The sequence below is a fragment of the Phaeodactylum tricornutum genome, chromosome 10 (genome assembly GCF_000150955.2).
Source record: "Phaeodactylum tricornutum CCAP 1055/1 chromosome 10, whole genome shotgun sequence".
In the NCBI taxonomy this organism is placed as follows: Eukaryota; Bacillariophyta; class Bacillariophyceae; order Surirellales; family Neidiaceae; genus Phaeodactylum; species Phaeodactylum tricornutum.
In genome coordinates this window covers 305,212-323,693 of record NC_011678.1, presented here as the reverse complement: position 1 = coordinate 323,693, position 18,482 = coordinate 305,212, and the positions used below count along the sequence as shown (strand labels likewise).

General features: G+C 49.4%; 7 protein-coding genes across 7 annotated transcripts; 3 read left to right on the top strand and 4 right to left on the bottom strand.

Annotated features, from left to right (window-relative positions):
• Positions 1 to 12: 12 nt before the first annotated feature.
• Positions 13 to 1,146, bottom strand: PHATRDRAFT_13088 (predicted protein; the record flags this gene model as incomplete). The annotated part of the gene is made up of 1 exon (XM_002180765.1): positions 13 to 1,146. A coding segment is annotated over one exon (1,134 nt), but the record flags the coding sequence as incomplete, so codon positions are not given.
• A 768-nt stretch (positions 1,147 to 1,914) lies between these two features.
• Positions 1,915 to 3,858, top strand: PHATRDRAFT_36381 (predicted protein; the record flags this gene model as incomplete). Its single annotated transcript, XM_002180947.1, has 4 exons — positions 1,915 to 2,001; positions 2,167 to 3,003; positions 3,145 to 3,275; positions 3,366 to 3,858. The coding sequence occupies 4 exons, from the start codon at positions 1,915 to 1,917 to the stop codon at positions 3,856 to 3,858; spliced, it is 1,548 nt and encodes a 515-aa protein (XP_002180983.1).
• Positions 3,859 to 4,484: 626 nt separating this feature from the next.
• Positions 4,485 to 8,027, top strand: PHATRDRAFT_46431 (predicted protein; the record flags this gene model as incomplete). Its single annotated transcript, XM_002180946.1, has 1 exon — positions 4,485 to 8,027. Exon 1 carries the CDS (start codon positions 4,932 to 4,934, stop codon positions 8,025 to 8,027), a length of 3,096 nt encoding a protein of 1,031 aa, XP_002180982.1. The 5' UTR covers positions 4,485 to 4,931.
• Positions 8,028 to 10,014: 1,987 nt separating this feature from the next.
• PHATRDRAFT_46430 (predicted protein) lies at positions 10,015 to 12,462 on the bottom strand (the record flags this gene model as incomplete). Its single annotated transcript, XM_002180764.1, has 2 exons — positions 10,015 to 12,051; positions 12,252 to 12,462. The coding sequence occupies 2 exons, from the start codon at positions 12,460 to 12,462 to the stop codon at positions 10,442 to 10,444; spliced, it is 1,821 nt and encodes a 606-aa protein (XP_002180800.1). The 3' UTR covers positions 10,015 to 10,441.
• Positions 12,463 to 12,839: 377 nt separating this feature from the next.
• Positions 12,840 to 14,114, top strand: PHATRDRAFT_46429 (predicted protein). Its single transcript, XM_002180945.1, has one exon. The coding sequence runs from the start codon at positions 13,000 to 13,002 to the stop codon at positions 13,936 to 13,938; it is 939 nt and encodes a 312-aa protein (XP_002180981.1). The 5' UTR covers positions 12,840 to 12,999; the 3' UTR covers positions 13,939 to 14,114.
• Positions 14,115 to 14,216: 102 nt separating this feature from the next.
• Positions 14,217 to 15,477, bottom strand: PHATRDRAFT_36377 (predicted protein; the record flags this gene model as incomplete). Its single annotated transcript, XM_002180763.1, is given in 2 exon segments — positions 14,217 to 14,221; positions 14,241 to 15,477. 2 exon segments carry the CDS (start codon positions 15,475 to 15,477, stop codon positions 14,217 to 14,219), a joined length of 1,242 nt encoding a protein of 413 aa, XP_002180799.1.
• Positions 15,478 to 15,770: 293 nt separating this feature from the next.
• Positions 15,771 to 17,164, bottom strand: PHATRDRAFT_46428 (predicted protein). The gene has a single exon (XM_002180762.1). It carries the CDS (start codon positions 17,153 to 17,155, stop codon positions 16,040 to 16,042), a length of 1,116 nt encoding a protein of 371 aa, XP_002180798.1. The 5' UTR covers positions 17,156 to 17,164; the 3' UTR covers positions 15,771 to 16,039.
• Positions 17,165 to 18,482: the final 1,318 nt, after the last annotated feature.

Here is an 18,482-nt window from a genome sequence, read left to right as displayed (position 1 = left end):
GGTTTATTCGGCTTATTCCTCGTCTTCAAACGTATTGGCCGGAACCTTGTACAGGAAGACGACAGCCTTGTTAGGATCGCGCATCAACACGTACTTGCCTTCCGGTTGCTTTTGCACCATGTTTACAAACATGCGGAATGTGCTCCACATTTGTCCTTCGTTCAACGTGATTTGCGTTGCAAAATCCTTGGGACGGTAGAATTGCGTGCCAAGAATGACGTGCTCCAGAGCATTCTTTGGATTGCTGCGGCTGACAAAGCCGATCTTCATTTGATCCGCACCTGCCAGTAGCGATTGGGCCGTCCACTTGGCGAGTTTGAAAGAATTGTTCTTGAGTTCCGTGGCCAGCACTGCACCTCGTTGGTTGTCGATCTTGTCCCGCCAGGAAATAACCTGGGGGCTGCCAGCGGCCGCCTGGGGCGTGTATTCACTGAGGGCAAAGGCCGTCATGTTCTGTGTCTGTTTAAAAATTCCGTGCAATTCGGTACGCACCACGACGGTAGTCCCAGCGTCCATGACAAACTTGCGGTAACGAAAGGCCGTACTGGCAGGTTCCATGCCGTCAGCATCATCTTCGTCAAAGAACGGATTGGGCAAATCCATTTCTTTACGGCCGCTCTTTTTGAGAATCTGCTGTGAGAAATTCTGATTCACCATGGTCGCTTCGAGCCCCAACCGTTCGGGGGTATTAATGCCTTCTTCGTCGGCGGGGGCATTGTAGGCTGTTTCTTGAACGGTCAGGTAGTCGAACTGGCTGTTGTCGCGCTTGTCAAAAAAGATCGTGCCGTTGGGCAATTTTTGAATGACGATGTCCCAGGGATACACGGATCGGGTGCAGGTCATGAGATGCGCGAGGATTGCGTCCGTGACAAAGACTTGACCCATGCCGTCAATCGCCAATTTTTCCAGAACGGGATCGTCGGTAGTAGTAACAGGGTAGAACTCCTTTTGATCCATGCGCTTGAGTGGTACGGGCTGACGTGCCGTGACCTTGTCGTACGATTCATTGTAAGGGTCCAAAAATCCGCACCACAGAACATCTTGCACTTCCGGGACATCGGCGGAAGCCACCAGCTGTTTCGTCAACTTTCCGAGATCGACTTCTTCCTTGACGCTCCAGTCGCTTTGTACCGCAACAGAACTCTGACGATCCACGCGATTATTGTACCCTCCACCGCCGCGTCCTCCACCACGACCCCCGCCGCGACCTCCGAATCGTCCACCGCGTCCGGCACCACCACGTCCGCCCCCGCGCATCATCTTGTCCAAATTCAACATGGTACCGGCACCACCAGAGCTCTGTTGACGACGAGCGTTGATTTGACGCAATCGCTGCGTGTGCTGGCGACGCTTGCTGGCGGGATTGACGAAACGCTTCGTTGTCTGCGCTTTGGTGGTGTCCACCAACTGGAAGGTGTCGGGTGCGGCAGATTCGTCGGGTTGATCCGCGTCCCGCCGACTGCTGTAATTGTCCCGTCCACGACGATTCTGTTGGAAGTTTCCGCCGCCGCCGCTCATGCCACCGCGATTGTTGGAAGTGAAGTCTGCCGCTCGACCGATGCGATCCGAGCGCCCGAACGGAGCGTACGGCAACGCTGCGAACTTGGCAACGTTGCTGCCGTCGTTGGGGTTCACGACACCGTCCGCATTGTCGGCGTCTTTTGTGACGATTGCGGGAGGACCCCAGGAATCAGTGGCGCCCGAAACGAAGGGAACCGAAAAGGTTGACATGATCAATGGCCGACTAGTGGAAGTATGCTTACTGTTAATTCCATGCTTGCATCGTTCGGTGGGGTAGAGAAGAGGCCGGAGGCGCCGGTTGCTTCGTGGTGCAGGGGAAACGAGTCTGTCTTCGTAGAGGGTTTCCAGATAGGGTTCCTAAGAAGGAAAGGTTCGTGCGGTCCTGATCGCGTGATGGACGAAGACGAAGGACAGACTATTCACAGTGACTGTCGCAAGTCAGTCGCTGGCGATCGACGGTACTCGAAATATTTACAAATTGTAAGTTCAAATGTACACTTTTGAAATATAAGAATCTACTGCCATTCCCATGGTCGTAACTTCATTCGTTTGGTGGTATCTTACAGTTAATGCTGGTCGGACGGAACGTGATTCGTACCCGAGAGTATCATTTTCCACGCCACGATGGGATTCTCTTTTTCGCAGAATTTTGGCACAAGGCAGGAATACGAAGAAATCGACGGACCGGGCCGTACACGAAGCCCACACCGAAGCAAGCTCGTGATTGCGACACTTTCCACGTTGCTAATTGCTTTTGCTATCGTCACTCTAGCTACCAGACTCGTCGGCTTGCCCAGATTGGTGGCGGAATCGCAAGATTCGTTGACGAATCTGGTCCCACTGATCGCTCCGGAACTCGACTATGGAGAGGAAAGCAACGAAGAACGATTCCAGCGATGTCAGGGAATCGACTGGGAACAGGCGTGTCGGAATTTGGCGGGAGGGGCTGGGGCACGCCGGAGACGCCTAGTAGTGGAAAACGATCACCCCGCCGCACCGTTCGTGGCCTCCGATTTGGAAGAAGCCTACCTCCTCGATGTCGATGATCCGTCGGTCGTCTACGATGAGCACTGCCTGCGAGTCTACCGCCTCGATTTACTCCAAAATATTACCTTCCCCTACCACGCCAACAACTTACTCAGGGCTGGCGGAAACCAGACCATGACACTCTTTATCCAACACGGTGCCATGCGGGACGCCGACAAATACTTTTGCTCGTTCCGACAACTCATGAAATCGCAAACGTATCGGCCGTTCGACGACATTCTCATCATTGCGCCCGATTTTAACTACAAGCAAGACGTTGGCGTACTCCCAACGGACGCCTTTTGGAACTCATCGAAACCTACGGGAGACTGGAGAGGCGGTGCACAATCCGATCCCGAATGCTGCAGCAGCGATCTGACTCTTTCGAGTTACGAAATCTTGGACCACATGCTGCGTATTTTGACCAGCAAAAAACTATATCCGCGAATGGACAAGGTACGTCCATGCTCTTGTACGTGTTTGCTTTGTTCGTCAAGGGCATACCCCACATCGTAGCGGACTGTTTTGACACCGGGTATCAAACTTGTCTGACAAAACACCATGTTCTGCTGTTGCCATATTTTGTGGTCATTCTAGATTTCATACGTGGGTCATTCAGCGGGAGCGCAAATGGTGCAGCGTTACGCGCTTACGAGTCGATTGGCGGCCAAACATGATGCCCATAACGATGCGGTTGCACTGGAGTTCGTCGTAGCCAATCCCAGCTCGTACGCATATCTGGATAATAGGCGATGGAACTACCATTGTGGGGAATGCCAATGCACCAGGAGTAACTGTACTTGCTCACAAGACTGTAGTATTCCTCACCGTCTTGGTGTTCCCACGACAAAGAAGGGTACAGAGGCGCAATATGAGCAGTGGGTCTGCGCGGACGGTTCGTATAACTCATGGCCGTACGGAATTGACCTGGAACGAAAAGAGTATTTACCGCCGTACATTCTAAATGCAGACATGGAACGTGCCGTCCGACTGTACAGACAACGCAACGTGATCTACATGGTTGGTCAAAATGACACTTGCAACGATGGCTTGCCAACCTGCGATTCGAGTTGCTGGAAACGCCTTGACTTTCTGCCGGGCGAAGAACCATGTTTTCGCAACCATATGGACAATCGATGCCCCGCCATGCTGGAAGGCCCCAATCGTCGCACACGGGGTCTCCAATACATGGACTATTTGCGAGAAATCTACGGGAATCATACACACGTTCTACATGTGATTGATGGAGTAGGTCACAACGCCACAGCCATGTTTAGTTCAACTGTGGGTCTGCTGGAACTGTTTGACTAGAGGGTCCACATCACGGATTCTATCGCTTTACCCGTAGCAGTCTACTTTCAAATAGGTATTGACAACCATTTATACGTGGTGCCCAGTCACAAATGAGGTAGGAAGTAGAAAACACTTGGCATTTACAGGTAGTGCGTGGGTCTCGAAAGAATGACTGGCTGTCCTTTCATTTGACTGTTAGCATCTTTAGAAAGGGAAAAATTATTAGGATGGCAACACATACTTTGTGACGCATTTCACAACGCTACCATAAATGATCGAGGAAAAGGAAATTTTGATCAAATTGCATGCTACCATACCTTTTTTGTTTATATTTTTATTTATTCTGATAAACAGGTTTCCGGATGTTCGGATGCCATTGAAGTTGCTAACCAATAACAGGACAGCGGGGAAAAGGAATCGTTGAAAATCAAATGTCCAGCATTTGGTTTCATTAATTATCTCTTTTATTGCGAAATACTTGCAGTTTCTCCTTCAATATGGAAACTTCAAGAAGATATATTCGGTACCATGAAAAATTAAATAATTGAGTATACAAGACAGCGTCAGCCGATAAAGCCAATGTCCCCAACAAGCACCAACACGCCAACAACCAAAAGTATTCCATACGATCAAATTAAAGCCCACAACCACAGCGATAGGATAGCATACCGACACGGTTATCGTTTTCATATTGCCGTGACGGCGGCTTGTTTTTTGAACGAGAGAAAAGTTTGTGACGGGAGCCGAATACACAGGCTGAGAAGCACCGAACCATTCATAGATATGAGCGGTCCGTCAGAAGAGCTCATGGCTCGCAATTGTGCAAAAGGTGCTGGCTGCCCAGATCGAGTCGAAAGCATCAGGAGTAGCAGCAATAGTGATTTTTCTTCGTCTGCAACACAGACGTTTTCAGATAATGAAGCTACAAGTGTTGGGCAACCTTCTCGTCAGCTCCTGATGCAAGCAAAAGGAAATGGTTCCTCCTTTAGCAATACAAAAGGTCCGCTTCAGGTCCCGACTTCCTTTCTGGACAACAATGCAAACACGTTTGACTCGTTGCTCGAAGTCAACAGCTTATTTCAACAAGGCGCATGGATAGGCTTCCTCATTTGGATTGTCCTATTGGCGCTCGTCTTTCGATTTGCTCCGGTAGAAAGCTACGAACCGATGGACAATTTGGAACGCAACATCCATCTTCTCAGTTTTTGCTCATTTTCGTCACTAACGGTTCCCGCATCCTACCGATTATCATGCGCGAGAAAGGATTTACGTTCATTCAAAGCGGATTTATAAGAGGGACTCTCACTGTCCAAGGCATTGCCATGGCGAACACCTTAATGTTGAGTACTGTGCAGACACCTGTCATGATAGACAGCGTATCGGGTTTGCGAGTGCATTTGGTACGCTGGGCTGAGTGGGTGCCGCTGGCTTTTCTCATGACGTTCTTGACTGATAACATGGACTCAGCATTCCGGGGGAATGAGGTTGCTGACATGCCGTTCCGCGGAAAGTTTGGTACAGCCATCGCATTGGCAGTGTCAACATCTGCGGGGATGGTTCTTCCATTTTGTTCAGACCTACGGACGTGGCTGGTAGTCTTTTTCATTTCCTGGATACTTTTTGGCGCTTTGTACTTGATGTGTTTTGATCGTTCGAAGCGTTTTCAGGCCATGAAACGACAATTGTTCGATAAAAAGAATAATCGTGATGGTCGGAAAAAGATGTCGGCCTTTGAGCAGGAACAGTACGAAATTGTCCGATCCAACTTTTTTTTATGTGTCGCATGTTGCGGCACTTGGACTCTGCTTGCATTTTCCTATTCGATCCTTTGCTTGGGGCCAAAATATGGCCCACCAGGCAATGTGCTCGCTCATCCCGCGTTGCCAACGTTTTTCACATGTGTCTTTGAAGTCGCCTCCAAAATATGGTACTTGGATGCCTTGTTAGATGCATATGATAGGGTCTTTGACGAATCGAATCGCTCCGTTCGGCGCTTGGAAGAATTGCGAGGCTTCATGACGGCTGTCTGGGAGTCTTCATCGGATGTTATCATCTTCTGCGATGCGCTAGAGAATCGCGTCAGTGCACGAATTAGCCCAGCTTTTATGAAAATGGTAGGACTGTCCACCGGGAAGTTGCCTTTTTTGCAGCGTGGCGACATTTCTTTAGTAATGGAAGTCTTTCCGAAGAAAGATGAATACTACGTCTTTGCGATGGATTTGTCCAAGCCAGTCAATCGGGCAGATGCCGTAAGGTTACGGCAATTATCAACGACAGAGCGCCGAAAGCTATCTCGGCCGAATCCTTCATCCTTAGAGGATCAGAACCTGTCCACGATTGCTAAACTTGTCGTTAGAGCTAGCTATACGAAGCAACCCGAAGATGCCGAATTCAATTCTATGGAGGAGTTTTACCGAATGACTCAAGGTAAGGAGGTGAGAATAAGTTGCGAAGCTAAAATCGCCAGACTCGAAGATAACGAAGATCATTGCGTGGTTGTGCTACGGGATATCTCAGATCGAGTACAGCGATTTGAAGCAGAAAAAATCCTTATTGAAGGAGTGACTGTTCGGAGAAAGGACGCCGAAGCTAATCGATTCACTAGACACGAAGTAAAGAACAGCATACTAACTGCGATCGGAATGCTAGACGACATACGCGGGACGACATGTCAACCAGTGAATGATACAACAAAGGTTGATGGGGAGCAGGAAATGACGTCGTTTCGCAGCGCGTCTGCGAGGGGCTCGAAAGCGAAAACGCAAGTTACCTTGAACGAAGTAGAAGGCACCTTGCGCGATACTTTGGAAATGATTGCGGACGAAGCCATGACACGGGAGATCATTTACGGAGAATACGCTCCCAAGAATACAAAAATTGACGTTGCTTCTGTCCTCTCTTCTCTTCGAAGCGAGGTATCCGATAACTTTCCTCTTCACGTCGAGCCGAAACCATTCCCTTTCCTGATTTTGGATAAGCAACTTTTACGCTGTATATACCGGAATGCCGTGTCGAATGCTTGTAACTTTGGTGAGATTGGCGGCGTGGTAGAGACAAGAGTTTCTTTTGATAGGCGGCAAACTATGATTACGATGAAGGTTACCAATTTACCTGGGGAAGACCATGCTGGGCTTGTCAAGGTAGACAAGAAGACTGCATGTGCTGTCTTTGAGCCTGGGACTCAGTTACGCTGGGATGGGAGCGGAATGAAGGTTGTACAGGCAGGTAGCGTCAACAAGGGGAATGGTGCTTGGATCATGCAGCAATGTGCCGCGTCACTCGGGGGCGAATGTACTATACAATTCGAAAATGCAAAGACAACGTTAACCTTCACGTGCCCAGTCTGCCTTGACTCAGATGGTGAAGAGGCGGGAAATCTATGGAACACAGAGGAGTTCCTTTTCTCTGAGAACACCTGGGGCATCGCCCTAGACGACTCGAAGATTCAACGCAAGCTGCTTGATCGTTTTATGAAGTCCACTGGAATAAGGCAGTCTAGGCGAATGGTTTTGGGACAAAATTCGGAGGAAATTTTCGACTTCATCGAAACTGTTAAAAATTTGATGGAAGAGAATCCAATGGATAGGTTTCTTTTAATTGTCGACGAGAATATAGACATTGTCGACGGCGGGGCCAGGCATGAGACAGTTTCTGGCTCGAAAACTGTGGAGAGACTTAGAAGAGTCCTTGACAAGTCTACCGAAGAACGGCTTATCGCGCTAATACGCAGCGCAAATGATTCATCCCATGACTTGGATTTATACAAGTCGAGGGCTCATGGGTATATGCTAAAGGAACCAATGCGAAAGGACCGTGTTCTAGAAATGATTCAGCCTTGGTGGACAAAACGATTTGGAACAGGCTTCGTCTGCGAGATCCCAGGCAAAAGTTGCGACAAAGACAATAACTTTCCTTCCTCTGAGGATATGCACGGTGCACTATTGCGTGTGCATTCTTTTTGCGATGACACTGATTCTTCTGGGCGCGAAAGATGGAGGGTCACGAGGGACAAGCTGCATGCATTTAAGGGAGATTTGATGACAATGAAGTCACAGAACAGCTTAAGGGCAATTTTCGAAGAGCTGGATTGTCTTCTTGAGAGTGAAGAACGACCCGAGAAGTTCGCTTGCATATGGTCTGAATTAAAGCAGCAGGTGGAAATTTTGTTTCGCGATTTACAATCTTAAAAGGTGACAGTCACATCAGTCAAATCACAATTTGAGGTGATCTACAATCGAAACAAGCACCCGCCAGATCCGCAATACCAAGAATTACAGCAAGCATGTACATTGGAAGGTTTTCTACCAGTAGAGCGTATCCAATCATAGTGAAAGGTTTTAACTATAGATATCCCTGAGGAGATTCAACTAAAGTAGACGAATGGCATGTAGGCGCTGCCTTTTCAGAAGACATCTTTTCAGGTCCAGGGCTGCACGTCTCTCGCCACGTTCATCAGCGCATCCACCGCTGCGCAATTGGACGCCTCTGTACATGTATTCTGTCTCACCTCCCTTGGTATCCAGCAGAATTAACTTTACATTTGTTGTTTCGTTTTATTGAGTCCAAGAGTGAACCACGAAAGCAATCTGACAATGAATTGTTTCTATAAAGGTAAAGGAAACACCTGACCGTGTTGGCAAGGCACTCCAGATTCACATCAATGCAAAATTGACAGGGGGACGAGTGAGTAGCAAATCCTGCCCCCTGGAGTACTTAGCATGAAACAACGCGACCATCGCTAGCTTTAATTATACAAATGCAACCCGTTTTCATTGGACTTGAGGCTAGAGTCGCAGGTACTCTGATGGTGTGATTTCTGATGCTTGGTTTCTAAGTACGCCAATGGAGAATGGCAGTTGCACTCATTTCGAGTGTCTCTCGCATCTTTCAGCATCAGTGTGGCTCTATCAACGATTTGAGACAGAATGTAGAGATCAGCTTCGTCTTCCTCGCTGTCAGTATCTTCGCAGCCAAAACATTGCTCCGTGTCAGCAGTATCAAATTCGCTCAAAGCTCGTTGAACATTGGTAAGCGCTGGTTTTCTTGTTGATGAGAAAATGTCTGATGGGGCATTTCTGAATTTTGAAATATCTACAACACTACCAAGCTGTGGTACTCGCAGGCGACTTGTCGGAGAGAACGTAAGCTGAGGCGGTGCGTTTCCAGCGACATCTTCCAAGCAATAGTCGATCACAGGCGAAGGCCCTATGGAGGCAAAGTTTTCCCTATTGCACAATGGGGCACATTTCGTAAGTCCTTCCTGCTGCCTCCGTTTTTTATCCCGTGGTTCAACTTCTACACAAGGAGCTCGTGTATATAGCAGTTCTGCGAGTAGGGACCCTTGTCTCTCCGATGACCCCGAGAGCGTAGAGTGTGTTGATAGTGTAGTATCTGAAGTATACTTCAGACCAGCGTTTGACACATTCAGCTCGGCTCGATGCGTACACCCCTGTACAAAAGGACTGGATCGACTATTACCTGCAAATGAATGATCAGAACCGTTATCGACTCTTTTACGAATCTTGTTCATCTCTATGGAGGATGCCCACGACGATCGTTGACAAAGAGTAAGTAGTTACTGGTGTCGTCACTCGAGTTTCATTGAAAAGAAAGGAGAGAGTCGGCTTTGAGCTGGACCTTCAGCTGTATAAGAAGGAGGATGCGCTGTCCTATATAGGAAAGCAGATGCTGCAATCGGTTTTCGGCTAATGTAAGTGGTGATTTTGCTGCACGATTTCGTTTCGTCGTTCGTTGTCAGAAAGCGATGGAAAACAATTCCTGACGTGTACCAAATGTAATAATTTTATTGAATACCGAGTGAGAATGAGTTCGTGTGATTTCGCTTAAGTAAAAAGTTTTCATCAGAGTTCAGTGGATAGTCACTCTGCCGTCATCGAAACGCAACGAATAAAACGCGTACCGTCATTCCCCCCGGGGTCATATTGACGACTTTTCTTTCTGCTGTGGCTGACAGTGATTCCATTTATTTCAATTTACAGTTAACTTACAGGGATCATCATGCTTAGCATCGTGGATTTACCTCTCTACCTAAGAATGTAATCCCATGGCATCTCAAATTTATTGTGGCTTCTGTCACATACTTGGAAATCGGTTACAGGCTTACAATTAGACTGACAACAACAGCTCTAACTTTTTCAAGTCTAATTGTAAGCCACCGAGGAGAGCACAGTGGCCACCTGTCTGGTAGGTACTACTACCGATTCGGCTTTCGCAATTTTCAATCTGCATTAATCAGCAGGGTCCAAAGGTCACTGATCCCGAGTATCGGTGTTTCTTGCAGCAAGGATGACGAGTCACACATCGCTAGAATAGTAACAATAGATGTCCTCGTGCTTTCGACGATATTTTCCAAGAGCTGCAATCATAGTCCTTTATCGTCCCACAAGTCTGTTTTCCTTGGAGAGGGATGCGGTGGAAAATGTACTCCCAAAAGTAACATGGTTTGTCTCTGAAAGAATGGGTAATCTGCTTAAAGTGAAATAAGGTTTCGGCTTCGCGGATTGCTTGGACATTGTACGGGACTTCAACCTAAGCCTGAAGTCCTTGTAGGGCTCACTTGCTTTCGCAGCAAGATTTGCGATCAGTGCCTTCTTCGACGTAGCCTTTTCGAAATGGGCTGGGTGACATCGAAAGGCTCCGCACAACGTCGTGAAGCCTCTTTCATAGACGTGAGCTCGCTCTTTACAGCTTTGGCAAGCAAAAGCGAATCCTTCTCTTTTGCTAGTGAGTCGGCATTCTTTTCTCTTGTGATATCTTTTTCGTTGTTTGAGTTGGCAGGCAGCCATTGGAGCCATCGGGTTGTCATTTCCTCTACTTTGGTGTCGGTCAGAAATCCCTTTCTGTCTCCGGTCAAAAAGTTCCACAAGGCGTCGTTCGAAACGCTCCAAGAGCTGGCAATATCCTCAACGACAACGGACGTATCCTCGTTTCGCGAGTCGCTCAAAGAGCGCAAACACTCCTGTGCTTGAATTGCGGTTCGTAAATGTGCCTCCCTGACGGCAACCTTACGGCGGTCACAACGTCGTTTTTGCTTCTCTTTTTCATTTATCTCGAGCAAATTGATCAACACCTGTTTCCACGCGGGCACGTTTTGTTTTGCTTCTTCCATAGAGGTGGTCGACGTACCTGGGTCTGCCAGCGAAGTGTTCCTCGTCTCGATCGACGGAGTCCTCTCCGGAACAAACAAACCTTGTTCCGGAGTCTGGCGCGGTATCCTCGTGCAGCTGGCCGGTCCCGTTTCCCCCTTTGGTTGCCACGTATCCGGGTATTTGTCGTTGTCCGATTTGTCCAGTACGAATTCCGACAGATCCCAGAATTGTGGGCACGGTACGGGGACCAGCGTGTGACGTTTGCGCTGTTGCACGAGTTTGATCTGCACGTCCCGGGGCAGGTGCGTACCGTCACTCAAAAAGAGCGCAATGGTCGACGGACGAGGGTATACCCCGACTACCGATGCAGTGCGTAAATTGTTCCGGGACACGTGCATGTGCGGTGGATAATACTGAATGACGTCTCCGGCACGGATCTTTGGTTTGGGGCCGTCTCCAAGGGGCCTCCAGGGTAAGGTGATGTTGTCGTCCGTGGCGATAGCGGTGGCTTCCGGGACGGAAGGGTCCTCTTGCGACACCATGGGTGTCGGTACAGCTGTCCGCGACGGACTGGAGGCATTGCTCTTTCCGTGACTCTTGGGCAGTGGTGTGTCGTGGGACCGGTTCGTGGCGAGGTTGGGTCCGTGATCGAGCGGACGGGCGTGTACCGTGGTCGACTCGGGATTGTGGTGGCAACGCCAAACGTAGTCCAACATACCCTCGATTGCTAGCACTTCCACACGCAAGGTCATTGTCGGATGAGGATCCGCCACGAATGGATGTCTGGACTGTAGGTGACGGGTGAATCCTTGCATTTTCGTTGCGGACCAGCTGTGTGGGTCGTCGTCTTCGTCGGCGTAGGGGTGGAGTTGATTCGATGCTACGGCCGCGTAGAGTCCGGTATCTTCGTTGCGGAGACCCAGGTAACGAATGAGGAGATTTTTGGTCTTGGTGAAACCGACGTCGAGACCTTGGGCTTCTTCGTGATTGCGACGGATGGTACAGGGACAATAGACGGAACCCTGACGATGCCAACGCAGCAGGGATGGATCGGTAACGTCCTGGACCAACCAAGGATCCGCGAGTTTGGCACGTCGTTGGGCTGGTATGGTTTTGTACGGTACGGTACGGTACGGTCCAACCCGAAAAGTCCCAACGGAGGACAAAACAAGGAACGGCAAGCAATCGTGAGTCGTACACGGCTAGTGGAGAAGGAAACGATGCCTGGCCGATTGCAAAAATCATCACTTCCAAACCCGGAGAAATCGTAACACCGTCGGAACAATCGTCCGTATTCCGTACCTTGCCGTTCCCACACGTCGGGATCTTCACATTTCGACCCGTCTTTAGATTCGACGGAAGATTCGGAAACGGGACGATCTTGGATTATGGAGGGTCGCGTTGGCGTGGAGAAGATGGGTTGCAAGGTAGCGAAATCGTCGTCGTCTTCGTCGTCACTCGCCAAGACTTGTTGGACAAGGCGTTTCGTTTCGGCGAGCGACAGACGCGGCATGATTGGGTTGTCTTTGGTCTCTTGTCTATTTTTACTGGACACTCACAAAGACTTGCTCTCCCACGGGCGTGGCTAAAGGGAGGAAGAGTATCCTACCGTCACGAGACGGCGTCCCATGGGAGATACCGACCGAACTCCCCACCCGTCGTCATTGCGGGAGACGCCTCCGTCTCGTTCCCCAACGACAGGGTCAGGGGTCGTCGTGCCCGGGCTCGTGTTCGTGCGTCGTTCCCATGTCCGAAGGACAGTTGGCCAGACCAAATCCAGAGCGAAACCCGAAACCAAATCGAAACACCCAGAAGACCAGTTGTGTGCCGGACACCCGTCGAGACTCGGACCGACTCTTGACGTTACTATCGTTCACTATCGTTCACTGTATTTACTCCAGAGTCGGTCGAAGGTAGGAAAGAGTAGTGTCCCGAACCGAAGGAACGAAGCGACCGATTACATAGCCAAGATTACATTGGTGATTCCGGTAACGTTCCGTCCCACGAGTCTCCGTCCCGCATCGGTCGACTACCGACTCCGTTACTCCCAATGGACGTTTCCGACGATCGCGTGACGGCGGAATCGTACGGGGCGTTGGATACCACGCAGGTTACCAACGAATGCTGGCTCATCCGTATTCCCCAAAAACTGGCGGAAGTTTGGAATACTGTTCCGGAAGGAACCGCATTGGGGGAATTGGAATTCACCAAAGGCGGGACCGTCACGGAAGCGGGGGGACGGACGGTAACGATCAAACCGTCGCTCTCGGTGCACGTGGACGCCCACAGTGTGGCGCAACCACCAATACCGTCCACCGGTACCACGGATCCATCGACCACAACGTCGTTGCCCACGTCTATTCCACTCCGCTACAGTTTACAAGCCATGACGAAAAAAATTCCCAATCTTCACCCCTTTACGCGCAATCCACAGAACGGGTCCGTCGAACTGTTGGGGACCGTCAGTCGCACGGCCAACCTACAAGTCGAACAGCAAGACAAGGATTACCGCCAGCAACTGAAAGATCGACTGATGGCTACCAGTATCAACGCCAACCGCTTCGTGAAACCCGTCGAAGCCACCGAATCGGTCATTGCCAAGCAGCAGCGCTCCAACGTGGCCACCAACGACCAGTCGGCAACGTCCAAGAAAGGATTCGGGAACGCCGTGTATCAGTACGGCAAGCGCATGCTGGAAGCAACGAGCGAGACTGCCGCCGCGACGCAAGGGGGTCCCGCCAAAAAGATCCGACAGTTTGCCCCCGATCAAGCCGTCCGGTCGGTGGTTTTTGAACTCTTTGGGCAACAACGGTACTGGACCGTCAAAGACCTCAAAGCCGCCGCCGTCGCGGGTGGCGCCACCGATATGGGCTCGCGCAAGGCGGAAACCGATTTGCGGGAACTTCTACGGGATATTGGTGACTATCACCGATCGGGAGATCACAAGAACATGTGGGAGTTACGGAGCGAGTTTCAGCAACAAAAATAATGGGACGCCTCATACCCTATTCATGTATATGCGAAACGTTTCGTGTCGCTTTTTGAAGTTTACGATTGCTCTCGGTATTCCTATATATTGCGCCGTCTATAAAAGTCTAGTAGGCCTAAGGATCTGCTCCGGGTGGACCATTGGCCACCTTCGTTTCCTGAGTCATTGTTGTGTCTCTCGCATTTCTGCTTCGTAGATTGCCTGTTGCAGATTGGTTGGACCCTCGGCCTCCTCGACTACAGCGGGCCCAGAATAGCAAAATGTACCGGGAGTACTCGTCAGTCTACCAATTATGCGAGCACGAGCAATGGGGTCACGATATCGACGCTCGGGTAGCTCTACTCCCACGGCGGGGTACCGCAAGCAGTCCAAAGCGAACTCGGCACAAGATTGCCCGACACACTGACGGAACGAATCGTGCGCTTGTACAATAGAAATATGGGGACCTCTGCGTCCGCTTACGTCGACTCGCATGGCGTGTGTCTCGCCGACTCCGGCCGGGTCGCTGGCTCGAAGGATTTTGTCCGTTGCCCAGACCATGGGCTCGGAAAAGTCGGCGAGAAACTTCGAAAATGTTTCGTTTCTCCACCATGGTCGAGGGATGAGCTTGACAAGGATCGCCAACACTGTGTTCCATATACCGGGAGCGGTGCCCATTGCGGCTGTAGAACCACCACGGGCACGTAGCTCTGTCGCAACCGTTGCGGCTTCGGGAAAAGGCCAGGCGAACACGGGTTGGGAACCAACGCGTTGGCGAGCCTGTTCATTACCGAATCCGCTAGTGCCAATGGACCGAGAAGCATTGTTCAAGAAGAAATTGACCTTTCCTAGTAACGAGCCCGAAAGGGCCGTAAAAAAGCGCAGCTGTCCGCCGTCGTACTGCACCATTGGTTCTCCGAAACCAAGATTCGTAATGTATAGATTGAGTGGACCCGATCCCCCTAGCCCTGCCGTAAAGTATTGAAATCGGACATCGTGTACACTCTCTCCGCCCAAGTACGATGCTGCCTCCATAGCCATGACATTGGACATACCGGGAAAGGCACCAGCCGAAAGGAGACAGGTTGTAGTGACGCTCGTGTGATTCATGAGACAGGCAGTTTCCAAGTACGGAAGTGGATCAGATACGTCCACATAAACTTGGCATCGCGATTCAATTGCTAGTTTCATTGGGGTCGGTTTTCGGTGTAGGTAGGGACCTGCGGTATGTATGATGCAGTCCGATTCTCGCATCAAACTCTTTAGCCTGTCTACCGATGGACCTTCACCTTCCCAGATATCGGCTACTTGCTCATACGACACGGTCGCGTTTGGATGATCCATCCGAACTTCCTCAACGGCTCGGCTTCCATCATTGGAGCGTCCAACGAGAATGATTTGGGAAGATGGGTCACGTAATAAAAGGTGTGACGCAGCGGCCGTACCTATACGACCGGCACCGCCAAGAAGTAGGAATCTGGATGGTTTTTTGGTCACTACTGGTATCGTAGATAGGGCAGCCGCGGTGGAAATACAATAGACGAAGCTCGCAATCCGCATTTTCTATGCTTCTCCAATCTCCACCTCTTCAGCGTGAGGAAGTCTCTCTGTCAGCAGTTACAAGCAATTGTCTATATTGGATACTTTGCCTTTTTCCAGTCTGCTCTGGAACGAAACGCTTCATCAAAGCAGGCCGAGAAACACGTCATTCCCGAATGTTCGGGAACAAAATCGAGCGGAAATTTGCCGGCAAGCAATGCCCCACCTAGTAGTAAAGTTAGAGCGACTTGTCCAGAGAGTTGCATCCGCCATGGTTCTACGCTCGATGACAAAGATGTACACCATCGTTCTTGAAACACTTGATATAATACTCAGATTTAAAAATTCTTTATACATGGCAAGCTTCATGTCTGCTTCATCGTAAACGTTGGTGTGAGGCTCGTTCTATGTTGATCGGTTCCCTGGCGATGGATCTGAATCATTGCAACATTTTTCGTTTTTTGATCATTCACAAATGGCATGTCGGACCATAAGGTGGAGGCCCAATCCACAGCAATACTCTACAAATTCAAATAAAAATCGCTAAGTCTTTAATGGAGGCTTCATCTGTGTCTAATGCTCGTCAGCAACCATGCTTTGGAATGTCGTCTTGTAGGGCACATATGCTAGCTCGGCACTTCTCTGGATTGGGATGTGCTCCAAAACAGGCAGGCTCGTGTAGTGACGGGAAGATCATCTTGATTTCGGGACAGTGCTTAAGCAAAGAGTCGCGTTCTTCATATGATAAACGCGCCTGCGTTCCAGCCGCTACCAACGGGACATGAATCGTGCCTGTTTCGTTAGCTAGATTCGTGACCCCGCCGAATCGGACTGTTTGCTCGACACTAGCTAGCGTAAACCTGGCCAAATTCTTTTCGTTCATTTCCTTCATGGTATTCACAAAAAAGTCGTGCTCCCTCCCGGACAATGGATTTAAAGGCTTACCTGTACTGTTGGCGTAAACGATGACTTTCAGCATAGCATGACGGTTCCGGATCGAGTGGCTGCTACCGTCTCCGCCTACACCCATTGACCATGGTGTGCCACCGTAGTCGAGGAGATTTAATTCATTCCAAATGTGCGCATCCATGTGGTTACCACAAAACGCACCGTTGCCCGAAAAGATCAAAACGTGGTCAGCCAAAAGGCTGTTCCAAAACCATTGGTCGACCAAAATTTGCTTCGGTTTGCCCCGAGTCAAATACGGCGGTAATGGGGTGACTTTCACGCGAGAAGGAGGATCCATAAGGAACCGTTGCAGCCCGCTTTGCCAAGGATACACTTGAGATCGGATCCATTCCTCATTGATAAAAATGTGCAACTTCCAGTGCGGAGGTAGATTGGACAAGGCATTGTGAAGGATCCCGAGATAGCGCAAGTGAAACCATTTAGGAGCCCGAAAGAGCACCGTTGTGAAAACGCCTTGGATTTCCGCCTCGAGTTGGCTGGTTCCCTGGTTTTTTGTGACATTCTCTTCTCTGTTTGACTGAGGAATAGTCGAATGAACACTCTCCTTCTGACGAAGCGGCAATGAATGACTTTCGTATCCTTTCTTGATATCTGGTCGATTCAGCGCAACGTTCAAAAGAGCCCATTGGCTGGCGACTATGATCAATAACAGATAAACGATCGTCCAAGGGAGACAATTGCTGGATGTGGGTTTTGAAGTGTACGGAGCTCTAACAGTAAATGGCGGCATCCTTTGATGCCATGGTTATGGTAGTAATGCAATATTATTCACTGTCGAAGCCTTGCGAAAAAGCGTTACTATTCGTGTCGTGACATTGACCCAGAAAATCAAAAAGTCGTTTTTTAATTGTCTGCTGTGCTAAATTCACAACGCTTCTCAAGGAGACACTGGCAGCTTGGATCAAATGCTGCTAATTGACCAGCTCGTTTGATATATAACTTCTTGAATACAAACAGCCAAACGCTTCGTCGCCTAATTTATTTCTCCTGCTACGCGAAAGGTCAACCGTTCCTGGTCAAAGATAGCTTCAGGAAGTTTTGTATGATAGTCCAGATTTAGTCATTTTGATAGTTCTTTGCAAGGCACCAGTCGTATAGGATGAGTTCCAGAATACGCTCGGGTACTGACTGCTGAAGCGCGTGGAAGTCCTGGAGAGGGGAAGACAGGTGCAGACAGCTGTACTCCAGTCACGAGGCAAAGGCAGCGCGTTCAAAGAGTCCGTCATCTCTTGCCAGGAGTGGCTGCGTCATGGACTTGAGCGCAATCGGGCACAAGAAATGGGAGGGTGTTGTATCCAGCACGCAACCTTCATAATGGTATACGTGTTGTTTGATGGTTGCCACAGCCACAGATTTGGATTTCCGCACTGTGACAGCAGTGTCAACTGGAAAGTTGGTTTTGAGTACCGCATTGCGCGATTGCGCGCATGCCTTGAGTCATGACACCCAAGGCAAGTTGGCCAAACCTATTTGTGTGTGTTTGGTCACAGATTGCAACAATGATTGTTTTGGTTTGGTGACTGGACAGTTGAATGTCCAAATACATCATGTGACTGTTTTGGGTCTTGACTGTTACCATGCTTGGAAGCATGGTTACTATGACAAACTTGCCCATGGTAGCGTGTACAATACCGTGGGATTGATGAAAATGGTCCATGGTAATGCTTAAGACCGTGCAACTGGACCATGGTGGTTTTGGCACCGTGGAACTTGATGAAACTGAATAGATTTGGCTTTAGTTTAGAGCTTATAAATCTTAACAACAATTGTGTGAAAACCATATTTGTTAGTTTGTATCTCTTTGTTAGAAGCCAGACAAGTCTTGATCACCTTGTGCTGTCTTCAGAAGCCAGGAGATACTTGACATTGACAAGCAGAGTAATGGGACAAGATATTCCATGAAGAAACAATATGCAAGTCAAATGTTTGTGACACCGGGTATTCTATGGACAGAATGCAATGTGTGTGAAGAAGGAAAGCAGTATTTCTCACAGTCAACCATCGCGAAAACAGATAATAATGAGGTGAGCCCAGTTCACCTCATTTTCTTCCTTCGT